This window comes from Gadus macrocephalus, chromosome 12, assembly GCF_031168955.1.
Source record: "Gadus macrocephalus chromosome 12, ASM3116895v1".
In the NCBI taxonomy this organism is placed as follows: Eukaryota; Metazoa; Chordata; class Actinopteri; order Gadiformes; family Gadidae; genus Gadus; species Gadus macrocephalus.
Window position 1 is genome coordinate 18,854,538 of NC_082393.1, and position 20,506 is coordinate 18,875,043.

At 41.2% G+C, this 20,506-nt stretch overlaps 4 protein-coding genes across 11 annotated transcripts in view; 2 read left to right on the forward strand and 2 right to left on the reverse strand.

Annotated features, from left to right (window-relative positions):
- The first annotated feature begins 794 nt into the window (after window positions 1–794).
- Window positions 795–3,273, forward strand: glrx2 (glutaredoxin 2). 7 transcript variants are annotated; one of them, XM_060067681.1, is made up of 5 exons: window positions 798–1,082; window positions 1,203–1,257; window positions 1,757–1,820; window positions 2,107–2,283; window positions 2,770–3,273. In XM_060067681.1, the coding sequence occupies exons 2-5, from the start codon at window positions 1,205–1,207 to the stop codon at window positions 2,926–2,928; spliced, it is 453 nt and encodes a 150-aa protein (XP_059923664.1). In that variant the 5' UTR covers window positions 798–1,082; window positions 1,203–1,204; the 3' UTR covers window positions 2,929–3,273. The 7 variants fall into 7 exon arrangements, with proteins under 7 accessions (XP_059923662.1, XP_059923666.1, XP_059923664.1 ...); XM_060067680.1 differs by having other exon boundaries at window positions 798–1,049; XM_060067682.1 differs by having other exon boundaries at window positions 798–1,044.
- A 258-nt stretch (window positions 3,274–3,531) lies between these two features.
- uchl5 (ubiquitin carboxyl-terminal hydrolase L5) lies at window positions 3,532–8,887 on the forward strand. The gene is made up of 11 exons (XM_060067674.1): window positions 3,532–3,755; window positions 4,158–4,221; window positions 4,310–4,415; window positions 4,541–4,666; window positions 5,186–5,247; window positions 5,477–5,607; window positions 5,746–5,809; window positions 6,478–6,580; window positions 6,839–6,952; window positions 8,018–8,116; window positions 8,519–8,887. The coding sequence occupies exons 1-11, from the start codon at window positions 3,680–3,682 to the stop codon at window positions 8,561–8,563; spliced, it is 990 nt and encodes a 329-aa protein (XP_059923657.1). The 5' UTR covers window positions 3,532–3,679; the 3' UTR covers window positions 8,564–8,887.
- Window positions 8,888–10,921: 2,034 nt separating this feature from the next.
- Window positions 10,922–13,204, reverse strand: rgs2 (regulator of G protein signaling 2). The gene is made up of 5 exons (XM_060067675.1): window positions 12,954–13,204; window positions 12,734–12,823; window positions 12,345–12,406; window positions 11,965–12,131; window positions 10,922–11,792 (listed from the first exon to the last, which is right to left on the reverse strand). Exons 1-5 carry the CDS (start codon window positions 13,085–13,087, stop codon window positions 11,604–11,606), a joined length of 642 nt encoding a protein of 213 aa, XP_059923658.1. The 5' UTR covers window positions 13,088–13,204; the 3' UTR covers window positions 10,922–11,603.
- A 6,523-nt stretch (window positions 13,205–19,727) lies between these two features.
- LOC132469685 (regulator of G-protein signaling 13-like) overlaps window positions 19,728–20,506 on the reverse strand; it is a 3,521-nt gene continuing 2,742 nt past the window's right edge. For both annotated transcript variants that reach the window (XM_060067677.1, XM_060067676.1), the window contains exon 5: window positions 19,728–20,506. This exon is cut by the window's right edge and continues 601 nt beyond it. The gene's annotated coding sequence lies outside the window, so the exon portion shown is untranslated.

Genomic DNA, 20,506 nt, shown 5'->3' on the forward strand with positions numbered 1-20,506 from the left:
AACATGAAGAAGGGTACCACTATCGGCCCCTAGACGCGGTATCATGCATAACTGTTCGTTCACAACAAAAGCTGTAGATGCAAATTCTCCGAATAGCTCAAAACGCAACGCTGTCCAAAAATATTTACAGCTCATATCGCTCTTGCGATTTTGCTTTTCATTTTAAAGGAGCCGCGCTTTTTGCCTACACGCTCGTAGTTGAGGCAAGTGCTGCTGCTGATGCCGAGTCACAAAAACACAAGATAGTCATGCGTTTGGTCAATATAAAGAATACTATACATGAAACGCTGAATAACTAATTATTGGAGCAATTGCCTGTATGCTAGATTATAGCTTAGTTGATCGCTATCGTGTGTGCGTGTGCGTGTGTGCGTGTAGTATTGTGTATTATGGAAAATATCCGCTCAAGGGGAGCATTTGTGCCAGGCAGACACACGGCAAACTGACAAATTAGAAATAGATTTGTGTGCGGTATCTCCATGCTTCTGAAATGCGCGCACATCTCCACCCAACGTTCGTCCGCTGGTTTCCATCAGCATTCCACTGTGCGATCAATTTTGCGTAATGCGGATTGCGTAGGCCCTCATACATTGCTGGATGCTTTATTCTTTCTATGTGTTTTTTAGTTAATGATCGGGCTATAATAACACCACGTTAGCTATGTAATCGCGGACAAATGCGATGCCCTGCAGGCTACAACAGCCGCGATTATTCTCTCAAGCACCATGATGAAGAAACAAATGTGTGGTAGGAACTAGGAACTAAAGTTCCCGCGTATGTTTACTGGGACCCACGCCGGTGAGAGACATCTACATTCCGATTGGCTGGCGGTCATTTACAGCTGAAACGCTACTATCTCATTTTCATAGTTTAGCTGTTTTCAACTCTCATTTACAGCTTTACAGCTTTAAAGCTATCGCTCAAGCGTTTTATCGCTCCTATCGCTTTATCGCTCATGTCTAATAGAAAGTGAATGGGCGTTTATCGCTCAAAACGCTTTACAGCTTTTGGTGTGAACGCACAGGAACTACTTCCGGGGAACACGTAAGGTGTGATATAATAGTAAACAGAGGGACAAAGAGGTGACAGTAACTAGCAGCCTTTCCAGACACCTTGTTTTTGCTAGTAAAATCACGTCAACAGTAGCCGCATGTTTCCTTTTGTCCAAAAGCCTGACTATTGTTTGTGGTTAATATTTTTAGCGATGTTTGCTCGAGGGGGGTGTCTCTCTAGGCTCGCAAGGGACGGTTGCCGAAGGTCTGCATATGTAATATAGTTGAATGTTCTAACAGTCTGCATGTTTTAATTACTGTTACGTTATATGAGCTACTCATATCGACTTGGTACGTGTGGCCTGTGGTATATTATTATAGTATTCTCTTGAATGACCCACGGCGCACACAGGTGGTCAATTTTAGTTTAAAATCAACCACTAATCCGGACTAAGCACATTATACATAGTCAAACTGCACCTGCCCATATACTGACCAACATATATTGCAAAATCAAATGTTTATGTTAAAACAATCTGTCCATATAATCATGGAGGCAATGATTCCCAGACTAAAGGTTCCGGATGGTGTTCAGTATTATTTTAAATCAATAATCCGTGTCTTACTATTATGTCTTTAAGTTTCGAAGGTCAATTGCTATTAAGAATGATTGCTGAGTGGCTTGAGACAAATCATGTTGACACTTTTGAAAAAATCGACGGTGTAGTAAGCTGTAGTGAATGGTGAACGTATTTGTTTTTCAGAATGGGGAATTTCACATCCTCATCTGCTAGTTTGCCTGGCCCAGGATGTTCACAATACGTCCAGGTGAGATGTTTTTGACTGTTGTGGTATTTCCATTAGGGTATATTCTTAAGCTGTCCTAACAAACCACCTTGGTTCATGTTCATTAGCTGAAACTGTATTTTGGGATGAAGTTGTGAGAAATGCCTTTCTATACGTTTCCAAGATTTAAAATGGCTTTGCTTTTCAATCAATTTGATTTGAGTGTGCAATCTTAACAATATAAGGTCTGAACAAGGGCATACTAACTAGGACAATTCAGATTTGTTTTATACATTTATTTTAACCAGGTTTTTTTTGGTCATTTCAGGAGGTTGTGTCACATAACTGTATTGTGATATTTTCCAAGACGACCTGCCCATATTGTAGGATGGCCAAAAATGTGTTTAATGAAATCGGTGCAAATTACAAAGTGATTGAGCTGGATGAGCATGATGATGGCAGAAGAGTTCAAGAGGCCTTAGCTCAGATGACTGGGGCCAGAACGGTAAGAAGGCAGCCGTGCCTCCACTATTAATAATAAAGTTACATTATACTTAGCTCTTCTTAGCTATACTTATGGAAAACTAAGGTTGTACGTATATTGAAGTGCATGTCTATATGGCTCTAGGCAGGGCTTACAAACAGATCTATAGAAAACTATAATGTGTTATTAAAACCCTAATATCATTTCCTAATACAACCTCACACCGCACTGTCCATATTATTTCCATATGCTGGCAGAATATTGTCTTCTGCTGCTGTTCTTTAATGCAAATACATTGTAATGTACATTGTACATACTGAGAGAGAGAAATTTAATCTATCGTATACACATTGTTCTGTCCACTTAGGCTGCTATAACACTTTTCCCTTCGAGATTAATACAATGTTATCCATAAGGAGTGTCAATTGATATATGAAACATCGTGGCAATACTCATTTCAAACTCATTGAAACAAAAGTGGTTTAAAAAGAGTTGTCATTTCTTTAGGTTCCAAGGGTCTTCATCAATGGGAACTGCATTGGAGGTGGTTCGGATACCCAGCAGCTCCACCAGCAGGGGAAGCTACTGCCCCTCATCGAACAGTGTGCTCCCTGCTGTACGTCCTCTGAAGGCTTGGGCAGCGGCCATTTTGAAGCGACTAAATGACTAACCGTTCTTGCAGTTTTATCCGTAACTCTATTTATTGAATGTAATTTTGATTGTACTTTGAACATGGTACATTGCTTAAGTATTACCATGTTATTTGTTTATAGCAATATATTGAATACTTGATGTTACGTTACCATTTTATCCGTCTTATCTATGGTCGTACAGTCTTATTAAAGCTGCCATGTTTGAAATAATTACGTAACGTTTTAATTTATAGCATACTGATGCTGCATGTCATTACGCAGGATCATGTTTGCAATATTCCTACATATTTGACTGGAGCTAAAGTGGAGTAATAAATGCACCTATACAAAAATGTGCAATTAAAGGAGCTCTTGTTTACCCCTCTGGTTTATGATTGATGACTTGGAACAACATAACCTGCCTATATTATGCATTCATTACTGCACCATTGTATTAATTGTTTGACATGTATTCTGAAAATATACCATTCATATGGTGGGGACCTTACATTATGATTCAAATTTAATTACATTCGAAAACAAGAAAATAGTAATATTATTTTTCCAATGCCTGTTGTGCCAACACGATCTCCATTGATCAACGTAAAGCGATGCGCTAGGTCGCAAAACGCGCGCCACCTCACGGCTCGGTACTCGTCTACGTCACCGGGTCTCCTGAAGAGAATGAGCCGAGTGTAGCCTCGCTAGTCTAGCAGCACTATCATCACAGCTACTTTTTTTGTTTTGTCGGTGCGTGTGCCCGTTTGGTTAGATCACAAACAACCATGGCTGGAAGTGCAGGGGAATGGTGTCTGATGGAGAGTGACCCGGGAGTGTTCACAGAGCTGATCAAAGGCTTCGGTACGTGGTCGAGAGGTTGTTGTATCTAACGTGGTAACAAACAAGGCTAGCTGGGTTAGCGGTTAGCATACCAGGAGCTTGTCAGCTTGCAGACTTGTCATACTCACAAGCAAGGATGTTTTTGTGATGTCACGGGAGAAATTAATGAGTCCTGGTCCACGACAAGACTATCGGACGGGATTGCTAGAGCGCATTCTTTCCAGATTCCTCCACTTTCCACAATATGTAGTGTCGAATAACACAGTGTGTAAGCGAGCTAGCGTTACTCAGCGTCCACAGTGTACCAGACGGTGATGCAAGACTCGACGTTTGTGCATTGTATTAATGTAATTAATGTAAATCTGATGAAACGTATTCATATATACAAAATATTTACTACCATCGTGTGGTGTTTCTTATCAGGCTGTAAAGGTGCCCAGGTTGAGGAGATATGGAGCATGGAGCCAGAGAACTTCGACAACCTCAAGTAAGAACACAGCACGCAGCTTCATCCCACTGAATTGCTGACACAAATCGGTATCGACGGGGTATTGAGTTTGTCACTTGTTTTCCAGACCAGTTCACGGATTGATTTTCTTGTTCAAGTGGCAGCCAGGCGAGGAGCCTGCCGGCTCAATAGTACAAGATTCGAGGCTAGAAAATATCTTCTTTGCCAAACAGGTTTGTTGGAATATTCTCATATGTAAATTGTTTTTCCATTTTGTTGCTTGCTTATATTATTATCTATATATATTTGTTCCAATGATTAATCTGTTTCATTTCACTGAGTTGTGTTTTTTTTCCAGGTCATAAACAATGCCTGTGCCACCCAGGCCCTAGTCAGTGTGCTGCTCAACTGTTCCCACTCTGACATGTTGCTGGGGGAAACACTGACAGAGTTCAGAGAGTTCTCACAAAGTTTTGACGCTGCAGTATGTAGTTATTTTCATAGCAAATCTTGTTCTTCATTCTTCTTGAATTTGTTCTTGTGACTTTGAGTATCTGAGGGTGCACTCACACTAGGCCATCTGGCCGTGGCTGTTGGCCGTCGCAACTGTGGCCTGGCCACAGTTGTCTCTTGTACATACGTCATCACGTCGTAACATGTCATCACCAAGCGTCCGCTGCATGGACCATAATAAAGTCTGCCGCCAGTCATAGTTTTAACAACAATGGACAACAACACAGAGAACACAGTTCGCACTTCGCTGAGTCTGTTTGGAGCCGAAATTCCCAAATGGCTAACAGACTCTCGACTGTGAAAACGTCCACGGCCAGATGGCCTAGTGTGAGTGCACCCTTATTTGACATCCAATATGTTACTCATTAACCACGCTTCCTTTAGAAAATCTGAATCATTGCAACTTTACGATTGTTGCAAGCACTCTGTTCATGCTGTGACTGGTCTATGCAGCAGTGCGATACTTCTTCTGACTTGTTGTGTTTTTTAGATGAAAGGCCTGGCTCTAAGCAACTCTGAAGTTATCAGACAAGTTCACAATGGCTTTGCCAGGTAAGCTTCAGCAAGCAGCTTGTTATGAAAGCATTACACAGTGTTGTCATTATGCAGGAAACTTTCCCGTTGTAAATTAAACTACGATATTTCTTTCGATCAATCATTTGCTCTATAAAATGTCAGATATTGAGCGATGGCCATCAGAAGCCAAATTAATGTTTGTGAAATAAGCTTGCTGTTTCTTACAATGTGCAGCATGATTCATGTTGTTTTTTGTGATCATCAGACAGCAAATGTTTGAATTTGATGCAAAGTCTTCAGCGAAGGATGAGGATGCCTTTCACTTTGTCAGCTACGTCCCTGTCAATGGTAGACTGTATGAGCTGGATGGACTCCGGGAGGGACCAATTGACTTGGGTAGGGGAAATATGTTGCCTGATACAATTACCGGAACCGTGATGCCACATGATGATGCCACATTATCTTTGGGCCATGGCCAGATGTTGACTTTTAATCGATTTTTTTTATGAAGCTATTGATGCTTTTTCTTTTTAGGTGTTTGCAACCAGGATGACTGGATCAATGCAGTTCGCCCAGTGATCGAGAAGAGAATACAGAAGTGAGTGTTCTTCTTTGTCTAGTTTAGCAACTAAATGCTTTTCTGTTATATTAAAGAGATACTTCACCGGTGGGAATATGAAGGTTTTATGAATTAAATAATTCAATGTATTATAAATGTGAAAAAAAATTGAAATCGGATCATCCTAGCCTGAAAAAAGGCAGAAAGAGTGTTTTCATGGTCTCTGGCTCAAAGTAAGAAAACCTCCAACTACCACAGTGCATTGCGCTCGCTGCCCCGCCCACCTGTCGGTCTCCCGTCCCCCTCATTCCCCCTCAGTACGTGAGCTCCCGCCCCCTCTCATTCCTTATTGGAGGAAAAATTTGCCACCAAATGTGTGTTGTAGTCCTCGGCCCTTCTAGCGGGACAAGAGGTTTCTCCCGAAATGACGTCAAGTCATTTCGGGAGAAAATTAGATGAGAAAAAATGGGCAAAGGGGAGACTGGTTTAGACTGATATTTATTTATATTACAATAGCGATTTTATAATGATAGAACGCCGGTTCTAAATGGGTGAAGTATCCCTTTAAATGTTACTGTATCCAAAAATACAATGTTGTTTCCTTTTGTCATTTTTGTTTCTGTTTGAAAGTAGGCAAGCCTCTTTGTTTGATTACTGTAAGTGCCTAATATGTGGTCCCTGTTTAACCCTGTCGTCCCCACCAAAAGGTACAGTGAAGGGGAGATCCGCTTCAACCTGATGGCCATCGTTTCAGACAGGAAGATGGTGTATGAGCGGAAGATAGCAGAGCTTCAGACCCAGCTTACAGAGGCAAGTGGGGTCAAGCTGCCCACTCAGTGCTGCCTTCTGAACTGTCTATACATATAATTATATCCCTACTACTAGCCCAAACTACGGATGCAATGTACGCTATACTATCTCGTCGCGTAAAATCTGTAAATTCTGTCCAAAAAATAAAATAATAATGGACATAATGTAAATAATTTGGGGATTTACAGTTGCATGACTTGTTCTACATGTACTTGAAGCCTCTGTTTTCATCTTCTTGCGTCTTGTCTCCCATCACAGGACGAACCAATGGACACGGACCAGAGTAGCACTTTTCTGAGCTCCATCCAGTCAGAGATTGCCAAATACCAGTTGCTTATTGAGGAGGAGAATCAGAAACTCAAAAGATATAAGGTTGGTTATTAGGGGAGGGAATTGGCAAAAATGTGACGATTCAATGGTATTGCGATATTTGGGCCACAATTCAACATTATTGCTATACAGCAATTATTGCGATTAGATTCTGCGATGTATTGTGAAATGATTTATGACCCCCATATTATTCAAAGGGATTACAAAAAATGAGGAAAATAAGACTGGTCAATTCTGTGAACATTATCTTCTACACATTAACTTAAGTGCAAAAACTTGAACATTCAGGACCCAGGACCTTAGTAATTATTCGATGAATAGGAGACTTCTTACATGAATGCTGAGCTCCCAGCACATAACTTAAAACAATTTAAATACAAAGAGTAACAACGCAGATATAACAGAGTAATATAATCATGAGAATAATTATATAAATAAGTTACTAATAGCTTGAATCAAATTGAGAAATATAAATAAAAAAATGTACTGCTCCAGTCCTGTTGACGGCAACGTCATCGACAAAATTGTAACATTCATTTTGGAATATTGGCATATTTGTTCAGAAAAAGGAGTTGGACAACATGCTTAAATAAAAAATATATATTGCCATACTTTGCGCTGCTGTATCTAATGTATATAAAGGGTTTGACAACAGAGCATACCATTTCAGCCCATAAGCTATTGACTGAAACAATTTGTGCAATAGAATACCTCATCCAGTGCATCAAGTGCCATCGTTGAACAGTTGCAGGAATGTTCTTTTCTCAGCTTTTCTGATTAGATTTAACTTCAACATAGAATATGCAATAAATTCAAATTGACAATGTTATAAAGGGTCTATTGTGTCTGTGAAGATGACACCAAGCAATGTTGGGTGACTGATTGGCTAACATTGCAAGTGGATCACACTTTAGGTGTGAGACACTTGAGCTTTCACACAGTAAACATGTAATTAATAGAATAGGTTCTAAAGAATATGAGTTCGGTTTTGTGTAATTTTTGGCACAAAAATGCATATGGTATAATGGGTGGGCTTTCTTACTTGCAAGCAAGTTAAAATGCTGAATAAGAAACTAATGGCTTATCTCTTTCTCCGGCAATTAACAGGTTGAGAATATTCGACGAAAGCATAACTACCTACCTTTCATTATGGAGCTACTAAAAACACTAGCAGAACATCAACAGTTGATACCCCTAGTGGAGAAGGTAACTAATACAATTATTTTTGTTTGTATTGTCGTGTCTAAATGAAGTTGTAAGCTGTTTAACAAAAGGGATGTATGTGCATTGTGGTATTTGTTTCAAATAAGGCATTGACAGATGGTCACCAGACTACAAAATCGGGTTTACTTCAATGATGACCCCATAATAAACAAAAAAATAGGATATTGTCTGAACAGTATTAAAGCTGTCCACTAGATGGCAGAAAAGGCCTTTATTACAGAAGTGTATTACCAGGGGAGACCACATTTGTATCTTATGACCTCAATGATGGCCACTGCCTGGCATCATAACCTTATGCGCTGCACTTGTTTTCGACCCTGATATTATGCTGTTTCATACATAAAACAACATCCTCTGATGTTTCTGTGTCTTGTCTCCACGAAGGCCAAAGAGAAGCAGAGTGCCAAGAAAGCACAGGAAGCCAAGTGAGATCAGGCTGCAGCATTGATGCTGCCCCAAAAAACACACGCACACCCATCCACCATCATCCTGTCTACACTTGCATGCCTAAACGCAGGCATATTCAACAAATGCACGGACAAACACAATCCTGGTCAATAGTCCATCAAAACTCTCATTTCCTACCAGACACATCAGTTGCCGTGGTAGACTGAAAAGATTGAACTGTGTGTACATATTACGAAAGGAAACACCTTCCACTTGACCATATGTCTGTCAGCTGCAATGCATGATTGAAGGAAAGCTGTGTTCAAATGTTGTCTTATTTTCATAATAAAATGTCTAGATGTTTGGTTTTTTTCTTTTCTTTTTTCCTTTAGCTATTTTTTACAACTGTAGCTAGTTTTGTATGCATTCCTTATTCGCTGTGTTCACCAGTTTTGTGTTGGTTACATTTAACTAAAATAAAGAATGAGGCCAGTGTGGCACTTCACCATGCACAGCTCATGCAGTAGTCAACGGACGGACCACATTTGAGTCCTGAAAGACATTGTTTATTTCAATCTTCTCAGTGGCAAGATGATATTGAAGCCCCCTTAGGATAGGTACTTGTAGAAAAGATGCAAACGGTGGATACCTAGACCCCACACATGGACATCATGTAATGGTGTTTTCTTTCAGTTAATGGAAATTGCTTTCTTTCATGTAAAGACAGACCAGTGATTCCGTGCATGGTCTCCCTTTGTACCATTGGATTAAATGCGGACAGCAAAAAAAAGCTCTGACTGCTGGATATAATTGAAAAGCTCGGAAAATAACTCATGCTGAAGACTGTGAAGATTGCTATCTCTCTATGGCTTTAAATAACTCTAGGGGAACCTGCTAGTCTTGTGTATTTACTGCATATTGCACATCTTAGTGTACCGTAGTCTAGATGTGTAGTCCACAAACTAAAACAGTGGCTGGTTCTATTTTTGTCTCGTGTTTACATACGCACCTCTCGTACTGCCTTTACTCAAATTTGCGGCGATGTTGCTAAGTTAAAGTTTCCCATGGCAACCAGCGACACTTAAGTGGTGAAATTAGAACAGGCCGTACGTAGCAGAGAGAAACGTGTTTATATAGTTGCAGGCCTACTTTTATTAGTTCTGTAAAATATTACTGAACAACTCAAATCACCTGTCAAATCACCTTTGTAATATTATGCCAGGTTCTTTTGATGGACCTTAAAGGCACCCAGTGCAACTTTCGAGGCTTAAAAATAAACATTCAATTTCTAGTCTTTTTTACACGTAGTAAGTTTCAATAACTCCATACCATTACATACCGACATTCAAGCAGCAAAGATGAGACGTCGTTGTGTGGTGAGAACTGATAGAAAATCGATAACGACAACAATGCCGCCATTTTCTTTATTTTTTGTAACCTACAATAAATAAAGCAGGCTTCCAGTCAATGGAAAAATGGCTTCTCCCCACCAGCGATTGTTGTTTACGATTTTCTATCAGTTCTCACCACACAACGACGTCTCATCTTTGCTCCTTGAATGTCGATATGTAATGGTATGGAGTTATTGAAACTTACTACGTGTAAAAAAGACTAGAAATTGAATGTTTATTTTTCATTGAATGTTTACATAAAGTTGCACTGGGTGCCTTTAAAAGCAGTAGCGAGGTGGCCATGGTTGACAACTGCGGGGGTGTAGTTGGGTGGAGAGCCTGCCTCTGTGTGTACTGCACCACAAGGGGGCGATATTGCACTCGTGTAATGTCCCACAGACAAGGCGTCAGGTTTATTTGGGAGATAGATGATGGTGCCCTGGCCTGCTCACCCCCTCTACGATGAGCTCAGAGCGACCGAGGGGTGTCTAGCGAGGGGTGTCACTCACCATAACACTGCTCTCCTTCGGGCCGCTGCAGCCCTGCTTCCGCTTCCTCTCACCTCCTGTCTGCACCAACTGTACGTATACTATAGGGTTCAGAGCCACAGCAAAAAGACAGTGTTCGACTGTTACTAATGTTTGGTCAAGAAGTGTGTGTGTGTAAGCACGGCAGATTTAGATTTGAGATTGTGTAGTGTGCCTGATGTTTCCTATCCTGTTACAACTTGTTCCTGTGAAAATAAGCAACTGGAAAAAAAAAAGGCCCCTCTCTTGCTCGCCATCGCGAAGTGTTGCATTTGACTCTGATAAACCAAGATGGATTTCCCCAAACCAATCAAATATGAGCTAGGAGTGGTCTAAAATCTGAACTGTCTCATACAGAGGCATGGGTGCAGTGTACCACCACAGATAATCTTCAAGCATTTCTCACGAATAACAATCAAAATGATTGCTATTAAATCATACATTTAGCATTTTTAAAGGTTTGAAAGTAAATAAGTCATCAATTGATTTGTAAAAAACTATTGATTTGAGCAGAAATTCCTGTTTAACCGCAGAGGAAATAAAATAATATCTTTCATGGAGCAACCCGGCTGCCCCCTGGCACAATGTCACATCTATTAAAACTTTTAGTAATATTGTATAAAATAGGCATATGGGGTCACAGACACCCATGTAAGTGACAACTGGCAATTAAAATAATAAGTTAGTTGACTTTTGTCAATAGTTAAAAATGTGAAACCTTGACATTGCCAGAAGCGAAAGGCAAAAGTAACAACGTTCAAATATGAATGGACAGTGTCTCTACGCAAACATTCATCATTCAGAAACCTACAATACATGCAAAAAGCTTCAAACAAAAGTTTGAGCATCATTGCAATTGTGTCCTCCACAATGTAGGCAAGAAACATCTTCACATTGCTGTCTTTACCATTTTCATGCCGATGACGTATTGACGCTAGCACAACAGCAACATAACCCGTGACTTCTTTCACTGGTGACAAAAACATCCCAGCATGCAATGTAGCTTCTTAGTAATTTTTTTATCATCCGCTGGTTCGTGTGTTGCTCCTAACTTGGATTTGCATCAGAGTCTGTTATGCCAGTGTCTGGAATTGAACATCAAACTCCCCAACATCAGGTCCCAGTGGTAGCGGCGGAAAGCTGGGGCTCCCAGCAGGCAGCCAGCTAGTTCCTCTTGCCCTCTGTCTTGACGTCCAGCAGCAGGTCTCGGTACAGGTCAGAGAGGAGGAAGCGGGGGTAGGAGTTATTTTCCATCAGGCTGTACACCTTCCTCTGAGCAGCCACAAAAGTGCTGCCGCTGGGTTCTGCCAGGCTCTGCAGAATGCCATTCTTGGTGGCGTAGTCCAGGTTGATCTGCAAACCGAGGAAGATAGGGAGATTAACCAGACCTTTTTTTTCTCAAACTCTTGTTAATATATTGTCAAATTGTGTCAGGGTCACCTCACTCAAGGTCACCCACTCAAACATTGTCATCAAATACTGTCCTTTCTGCCTCATATTTGGGTCATATTGAATGGGTTAATACCTCTTTGGGTGCATTACTTTTGACAAACTCCTCAGCAATGTGTTTTGCCTTGAATGCCATTTCCCATTTTGATTTGCTTGTCTTGAAATCCTCGCAGGCCGTCCAAAACTCTATGTTCTCTTCACAGAACTCGGACTTCAGGAAAACACAATAGACGGCTTTACCATCTGCAGAAGGGGAGAGAGAGGGCATTTTAAAACCGAACTGCCAAGTCATAAATGGCATGCAAAGGTAATATGAGTGCAGGTCGCTATTTTCTTGTTTCTACATTTTCTTTAGTCTCTGTTCATGATCATCAATGTTTCCTAAAAATAGCCCTCGGAAGAAAGTGTGACCTTTGAAACCATTTCATCCAATCATGCGCCTACAATAATACTCACATTTATGAGCGAGTAGCTTGTCAAGTGACCGGGCCCATTGATGCACGTCATCCACAGTTGGCCTGAGGGAGAACAGACATACGTCATGAGCTTCCTCATGCCTATCTTCCTCAAGTCTTTCAAGTCAAATTGAAGCTAAAATTAGACTGAAAGATATTTTGAATAGCTATTATATGACACTAATCACTAATCAGCATGTCAAGGGAAAAAACTATAGATAGAATATAGGTGTTTGTTGTTTAAAATCACAAAATGCAATGATAATTTTTTGTTCAGGTTTCAGACTGCACAACATACTTTCTTCATTTGTCATGAGTAAAGTCTGTAAAGAGTAATGCAGGTGGAGACTCGTGGTGATTGGGCAATAGAGAGACGCTCCTTGGCTTTACCTGTGAGATTTGCTTTTCATCACTCCTTTGGCTTTGGACTGGTTAGGACTCATCTTGAAAAAGATTCCCTTGGGGATTTTCCATTGTTTTCTGAAGAACAAAAAAAGCATCAGCATTATTAATATGTTTATTATTATTGTAAGTTTGTAAAACAATTTCAAATAATATAACTTTTCCACATTGCCAATGCAGTTTATACAAAGATAAAGTAACCACTCACTTTTTCTCCATAGTCTCTAACAGTATGTTGAAACTTTTGGCTTGCCAATCCATGTGTATCATTGCTCCTTGGTGATACACGGTCTTGATTTTTCGTTCTTTTGCTAACGTTGCTATTCTCTCTTTCTCACTCATGACCTGTCAGCCTGCTTTATAGCTTCCCATTAAGTACAATCCGGACAGTAGGGCAGGCAAAGGGGGGGAGGGCCTAGAGTGACAGTCGTAGGCGCTGATTGGCTAACGCTGTGTAAATATTGACTCGCCCCGGGTATGCCTCAAAGAGCCCCGGGCCCTGATAGGCTGACAACGGATAAACATTCCCTCCCTGTCTGAGTATCATTGAGTTGCTCGCTTCCATTTTTAAAACTAAGGTCAAGGAAAACTGACGTCGCCATTCAGTATCCTCCTTCATCCCGAGGGAGGGGGAAACAGCTACTCCAGAGGCACGTGGGACATTTTCATTTTCATTTTTTTGCTTTTTTGTCTTCTGATATGTGGTCCATTTAGTTACCGCCTGTCCATTTGTACTAAATGTTCAAATTCAAATAAACACATGTGTTCTTACTTACTAAAAACAACTCACTGTACTGTAAACTGAAATGTATCAAGTGGCTGTTTGCTCTTATAAAGGTAATAACCATTTTTGCTAATTACGTTTTAATCCAATACAACTGGTATGGAATCTAAAACAGAGCATAAACTCCTGAATATGTTAGTGTTCTGACCTGAAATTATACTCTTAATGTTCCCTTTTTCTGACTCAACACTTTTGTCTTAACCCGTCATTGAATTATTCAAGCTTAGTAAAGAGTTGATTTTGTAATAAAGAAGTTTTAGGATATGACTATGTCATGATGCAACAACTTCCGTTTATTATTACAATTTCTTCATCTTATCCTGACACACACTTTCTTGCTTGTGCTCACCTGGAGCAAACCTGTAGGGCTGGCTGGCCATTATATAATGCGAAAAGCATCCTAAAACATTGTTCCCAAACAATTTTACAACATTGTTCCAAAAATAGTTATCCAACATACAAAAACATATAACGTGGCGTACTTATTTTTCCCAAAACTTACTATGTTTTGTTTCCTGTAAGTGGACATTGGTTTCTGAGCCTTAAGTAGTAAATATGTCTCCCCACAGCCCCCTTTCCCACCATGGAATATGCTGGATCTGGCTCATTGCTGCAGGTCAACAAGAATCGAACACACTGTACAGTTCTACTCTCATTCCTGAAAACTAAACAGTATCAGGTGAAGGGTGTATCATCGGCCCTCTTCCCGGCTAGTTATCACATGGTGTTCTATCGTACATTACCGAACAGTCCAGCTCGAATGCGTCAGACACTATCTGGGCTTGTGCGTTTTGATCCCGTGCTCAGGCAAGGGCCATGCAGTAAATACGTAAGAGAAAACCCCTGGTGTTTGAGTAAAGTGTTTATTATGATGTGAAACCCACGGCTTGTAAGCATCTGTCTATTTGGAAGCGGACGAGAAGCTGAGCCAAGTTTCCACTGAGGCAGCTGGCGGTCCATCCACGAAGGCCTTACGTAGAGACTGGTGATTCCCAGCACTGCTAGAAGAGTTTGTCTCTTTTTCTATGAGCATCAACCATCACACACAAAAACACACACACAAAAACACACACACACACACACACACACACACACACACACACCCACACACACACACACACACACACACACACACACACACACACACACACACACACACGTTACAGGCACAGAGCGAGTAATAATAATAATAATAATACATTTAATTTAGAGGCGCCTTTCAAGACACCCAAGGTCACCTTACAGAGCATATAGTCATCATACATTTTTTAAAAAACAAGACATTGTGAAAAAATAAAAAAAAAATAAACATAAGCAATAAGAAATAAATAAAACAAAAACAAGGCAAAAAAAATAAAATCAAAACAGTGATCAGTTAGACGTTGTGTGCGAGTTTGAACAGGTGAGTTTTGAGTTGTGACTTGAAGGTTGTAATGGTGTCTGACTGTTTTATGTGTGGGGGGAGGGAGTTCCAGAGCCTGGGTGCTGAACAGCTGAATGACCGGGCACCCATTGTAGTGAGTCGTGATGTGGGGATACATAGTAGTCCAGCAGAGGTTGAGCGGAGGGAGCGGGAGGGAGGGTATTCTTGGAGGAGGTCGCAGAGATAACTGGGGGCTAGGTTGTGGAGAGCTTTGTAGGTGAGGAGTAGGGTTTTGTATTGGATACGGTAGTGTACTGGGAGCCAGTGAAGTTGAATGAGGACAGGGGTGATGTGGTCAGATGATTTGGTGCGGGTGATGATCCGGGCGGCTGAGTTCTGAATGATCTGCAGTCTGTTGATGAGTTTGGTGGGGAGTCCGGTGAGGAGGGCGTTGCAGTAGTCTATGCGTGATGTGACAAATGAGTGAACTAGGATTTCAGTGCTGGATTGGGTCAGTGATGGGCGGAGTCTGGCGATGTTGCGGAGGTGGAAGAATGCAGTCCGGGTGATGTTGTGAATATGGGGTGCGAATGAGAGGGTGTTGTCCAGGATGACGCCGAGGCTCTTGACTTTGGAGGAGAAGGGTACTGGGAATCCATCGATAATTATGAGTGGAGCTGGGGTGTGTTGTGATTTAGTGAGGGTGGATTTGGATCCGATGAGCAGGGCCTCGGTCTTGTTTCCATTGAGTTTCAGGAAGTTCCTGCTCAACCAGCTCCGGATCTCTTCCAGGCACGTGATGAGGGAGGTGGGGGGGATGGCAGCGGTGGGTTTGGTGGAGATGTAGACCTGTGTGTCGTCAGCGTAGCAGTGAAAATGGACCCCATGGTGACGGAGGAGTGTGCCCAGCGGGAGGAGGTAAGTGGTGAAGAGGAGTGGACCCAAGACTGACCCCTGGGGGACACCCAGTGAGACACCTGAACACCCAGACTTGTGGTTGCTTAGTTGAACAAATTGTTGACGGCCGGTGAGGTAGGATGTAAACCAGGAGAGTGCAGCACCAGTGATCCCAATACCAGCTAGGCGGTCAAGGAGCAGAGGGTGGGAGATGGTGTCGAATGCTGCGCTGAGATCGAGGAGGATGAGAATGGTGAGTAATCCAGAGTCGGCTGCAAGGAGGAGGTCGTTGGTGATTTTGACTAGGGCTGTTTCAGTGCTGTGTTTTGGACGGAAGCCAGATTGGAACGGTTCATGGAGATTGTTAATGTCGAGGTGGGACTCTAGTTGTGCGGCAACCACCCTTTCAAGTGTTTTGGAGATGAAAGGGAGATTGGAGATGGGATGAAAGGCATGCTCAAGCGATCTCTGGTTGGTAGTTATCAATAATGTCTTTAACATGAAGCATGAAGTATGGAGGAAGAAGGAAGAGAACAAAACCACTATGAAAACATTATTTTGATAGATTGATATGCATATAAAAAAACAATGAATATTGTTTACTATATTGTAATGACATAGATACACCATATGAGGTGCATATTAACTTAAGTTAGCATTATTTCATTCTGATTTAAATTGCTGTGGTATTCTAACAAGCCAGTACCACACACTGTGTAGCAGTGGAGCATGATCTACCATAAGCTCACTCAACCACCTAAAGTCTATAGAACATCTGTATTGCATTTAGAGCAATCTAAATCATTGTGTGTCCGCTCAAGCACCCACATATCTGCATGGTTGTAGCAATAGAACACAGTGCTTTGGTCTTAAATCCACTTGCATCACAAATTAACAATTCACGTTTTGTGCAGTGAAATGTTATTTTGCAGTTCGAGTAGATAGGTAAATCAAAGGACTCAGGCAACATAAGCTAATGCCCATTGACATGTTGTAGTTAAACAATCTAGGCTAGCCTATCAAAGTTTATCCCTTACATAAGTCCTATATCGTTTATCCTTTATAATATCCACAACCACACAAACACACTTAATTTTTGTATTTATACATTCATTATTATTTATTCAATTTTAGTTTATTGTATTCTATTATTATTAACAGGTACAATGCACAATAAATATAGTGCGCCAGAGACAGCAGCAACTTTACATCTGTAGTAACAGAGTTAAGTTATTACATATATGAATCTATTTTTCACTGTCGTTATTTATCATCCTTCTTACTCTCTCCAACAGGGATACAGGTCTCTCTCTCTCTCTCTCTCTCTCTCTCTCTCTCTCTCTCTCTCTCTCTCTCTCTCTCTCTCTCTCTCTCTCTCTCTCTCTCCCCCATATTAAGTTACTTTAATATAAAGTAATTTCCCTTAAAGACAAAACAAATTGAGGGCCCAGACGTTACCGTGGGGGACATTGTAAAGAGCTGGGGTTCCCTGTGCCCTGCAGTGGAGTAGCTTGCTTCAGTATTTATAACCAGCAATGCTTTGAATGAAGGCACAACTGGCGCCTGGGGCCTCTATTTAGGATCACGTTGAGGAGCAAATTAGCATGCCCATGTACAACCATGCTCATTTGTTTGTTTGAGGAACAACTAGAATTGCACTGTAGGGGGAGTGAAAGTACAAAAACAAATAAACCAAAAAACATTTAGAGCCTTATCGCAAAAATTCACTTGGCTGCCATTGAAGAAGGAGCAACACGCGAGCAGTTTGAAGACGCTTTTGTTTGGGAAGTTGTTTTACTGACCTTAAAAGGGATTTCTTTGCATGGGTAAATTTAGTTTGAGCAAGCCAACATCTGCTCCTGTTATTTTGATAGCCCGAATAATACTTTCAACCTCTCCTCTCCTCTATGACACCATAAGGTGTCTGTAGAAAACACAGACGTAAACATTTCCCTTTTTTTGGTTTCAGTTCCTCTGATTTGTCGAAACATTGTTTGTGTCATGGGTCTAGCTATAGTGTGGTCCCAGTCGGTCTCTGTCACCTGTCAGAGGGAACATTCTGTTTTGGTTCATTGTTTTCTTTGTTCTCTAAGCTTCTTTACTGTGGATCAACGTTTCCAAGTCTAACCCTTTGTGACCCTGAAAGATGCACCCACATAAATGTGTATGAATCCAGCAATGACAGGGTATGAATTATGGTAGCAAGCAAGATATTCCCAAATTAAGATATTTAAGCATAAGTCAAAGATTATATAAGTGCATGTGCAAGCAGCAAAACAATCCAATGAAATCATCCACTTGGTATTTTTGCTCATAGTACAGATGAATATGGTTTACAGAAAAAATAAAAAACTACACAATTAGAAGAAAAGCTATGCCTATTTCAGGTAATTGTAAGTTATCAGTTCAAGGTTTCTTTTACCAGGGTATGTATGCAGGCGTCAAGTTAATAAGCCTCTCAAAGACACAATGATTTAATAAAATAAAATACACTTTCTGTTACGATCAACTCAGGAAAACTCCAAACGCTGACACAGATTCAAGAGTTTGAGTGAATAAGGAACAGCTTATTGTCAGAATTCTAGCGAATGAAGATGGATGACAGGAAATTCTGACCGAGGCAGAGGCAGAGGGGTAATGGGAGGCGAGGAACTGGTGCAATTTGGAGGACCAGAGAGGTTTGCCGCAGAAAATAGCTGGGAAGCCAGTGACAGAATGCTGAGCGGCAGGCAGAGAGATGAAAAGGCAGGCAGGCAGATGGGCAAGTAAAAATCCTGTGGCACAGGGAGACCAAGTGAGCAGAAATACACACTCAAAAGATCGAATTCAAAATGAAGGTAGACGGAAACGTACGCTAACTGCAATGGTTAAAATAACTATCAAGCTATGAGGGAGCGCAGAACTGGTACGAACAGCAAACCAACAAATGCATTTTCTATTTGATTGTCATTGACCTTTCAGTGTTAGCTGTACATATGTACTATGTCTTATAAATAAAGTGGCAGTTTCAAGAACATTGTAGATTCCTGTAGCTTCAATGTCTGGACAAAACGGCAGCAAAGTGGCAGGAATAGGAAAGAGACCACTTTGTCCGGTCCAAACAAAAGTCACAAGAGTGAGCATCAGGAGCAAAAGAGGCATAACAATACATACGACCTACAGGAACATTGGAGGCTTTGAAAAGACCAATTACAGGAAGAACCTGAACCTTTTGGTTGCAGTTTTCAATGCGTTCTATGCTCTCGACCCAGCGCAAAACTTTATTTGATGCAAGCCTTACACTGCATGGTATTTGAAATGACATAATTAATTGTGAGCTGCTGTGCAACTATGAAGCAAGTATGAAGGAGTTTTTTGGGCGTAATTGAACCACACTTAAAAGTTACAATTTGTTCAACTTTAGGTGTGGGTCAGCAACGCCGTCAACGAAGATCTTTCAAAAAGTCCAACCATGACTACATCGGATTTTGACAGTGGATTTTGACAGGGTTAATTGTTTATGCAAAAATAAAAAAGTAGAAAATAATAAATTGCTCAGGAAGCCACAGGTGCTCCGAGCATTTCCCTCAACGTGCTCTGCCAAGGCATTTGAAGCGTCTGATCCTGCTGCGACTCTGTTGGACAAGTTGTTCTTAAGTTAACTGTATACAATTGAGCGCTTAGTGCATCGAGCTTTCGGGCCATGGGATTGGAAAATCGAGCTTCACTGAGTACTGGTGGACCATACAGACTAAATGTTGAAAAGTACTTTCATCTACAAAATGATCAACTCCGAAGAAGCAGCATTAGAGAGGTTGTTGACGCAAGACATCAGGTCGAACAGGTCTGGTTGGGTCGGGTTGGACCGGGTCGGGTTTGGTCTGATCGGATCGGGTCGGGCCGGATCAGGCCAGGTCTCGTCGGGTCTGGTCTTGTTGGCTGTTAGTGTTGAAGCTCTATCAAAACAATCATCTATTTATTTCAATAAATTAATCACATCCTATTCCTATTGGGTTGTTATATTTTACAAGCATATCATCTACAGCAAACTTGCACTCAAAACAGTGACTTCTCAAAATAAATAAATCATCTGTTAACTCATAAATTAATCTAATGTTACATTCAAACAACATGCTTTTTAAGCAGATAAGAAACCACATATGGAGGTTATACTTCAAACATATGCTATGTAAAACATCTAGATTCTAGAGTCATTTTAATCACATCATTTCACTTCGGCCGCAACTCATCTCTAACTTTTTCCAAGGTAAAAAACAACTACTCCTAAGTGGCCGGGAAGACACCCTCTACGTCACAACAAAAACAGCATTGCTCACGTGGTTGGTCTGTTTCTGCTGTGCGAGCGCAAAATATCAAAGTCTCCACAGAAAAGCTCACACAGCAATGGTGGATGCGGTCCCTAAAGGGTAATACTTAAATTGATACACACACACACACACACACACACACACACACACACACACACACACACACACACACACACACACACACACACACACACACACACACAGACACACACACACACTTGCTCACAAAGTGTGACCATTACATCTTACATCCTCTATCTTTATCTGCACAGGAAACACCTCTGTAGTGGCTTGTGCAAGCACTGTTTGTGTGTGTGCGTGTGTTTGTGGCGGTCACAGCTGCATGAAGGAGCTGCGGTGCCTTGCCTTGGTAATTCATTCATCAGTCAGACCAAGTTCAAATACACAGA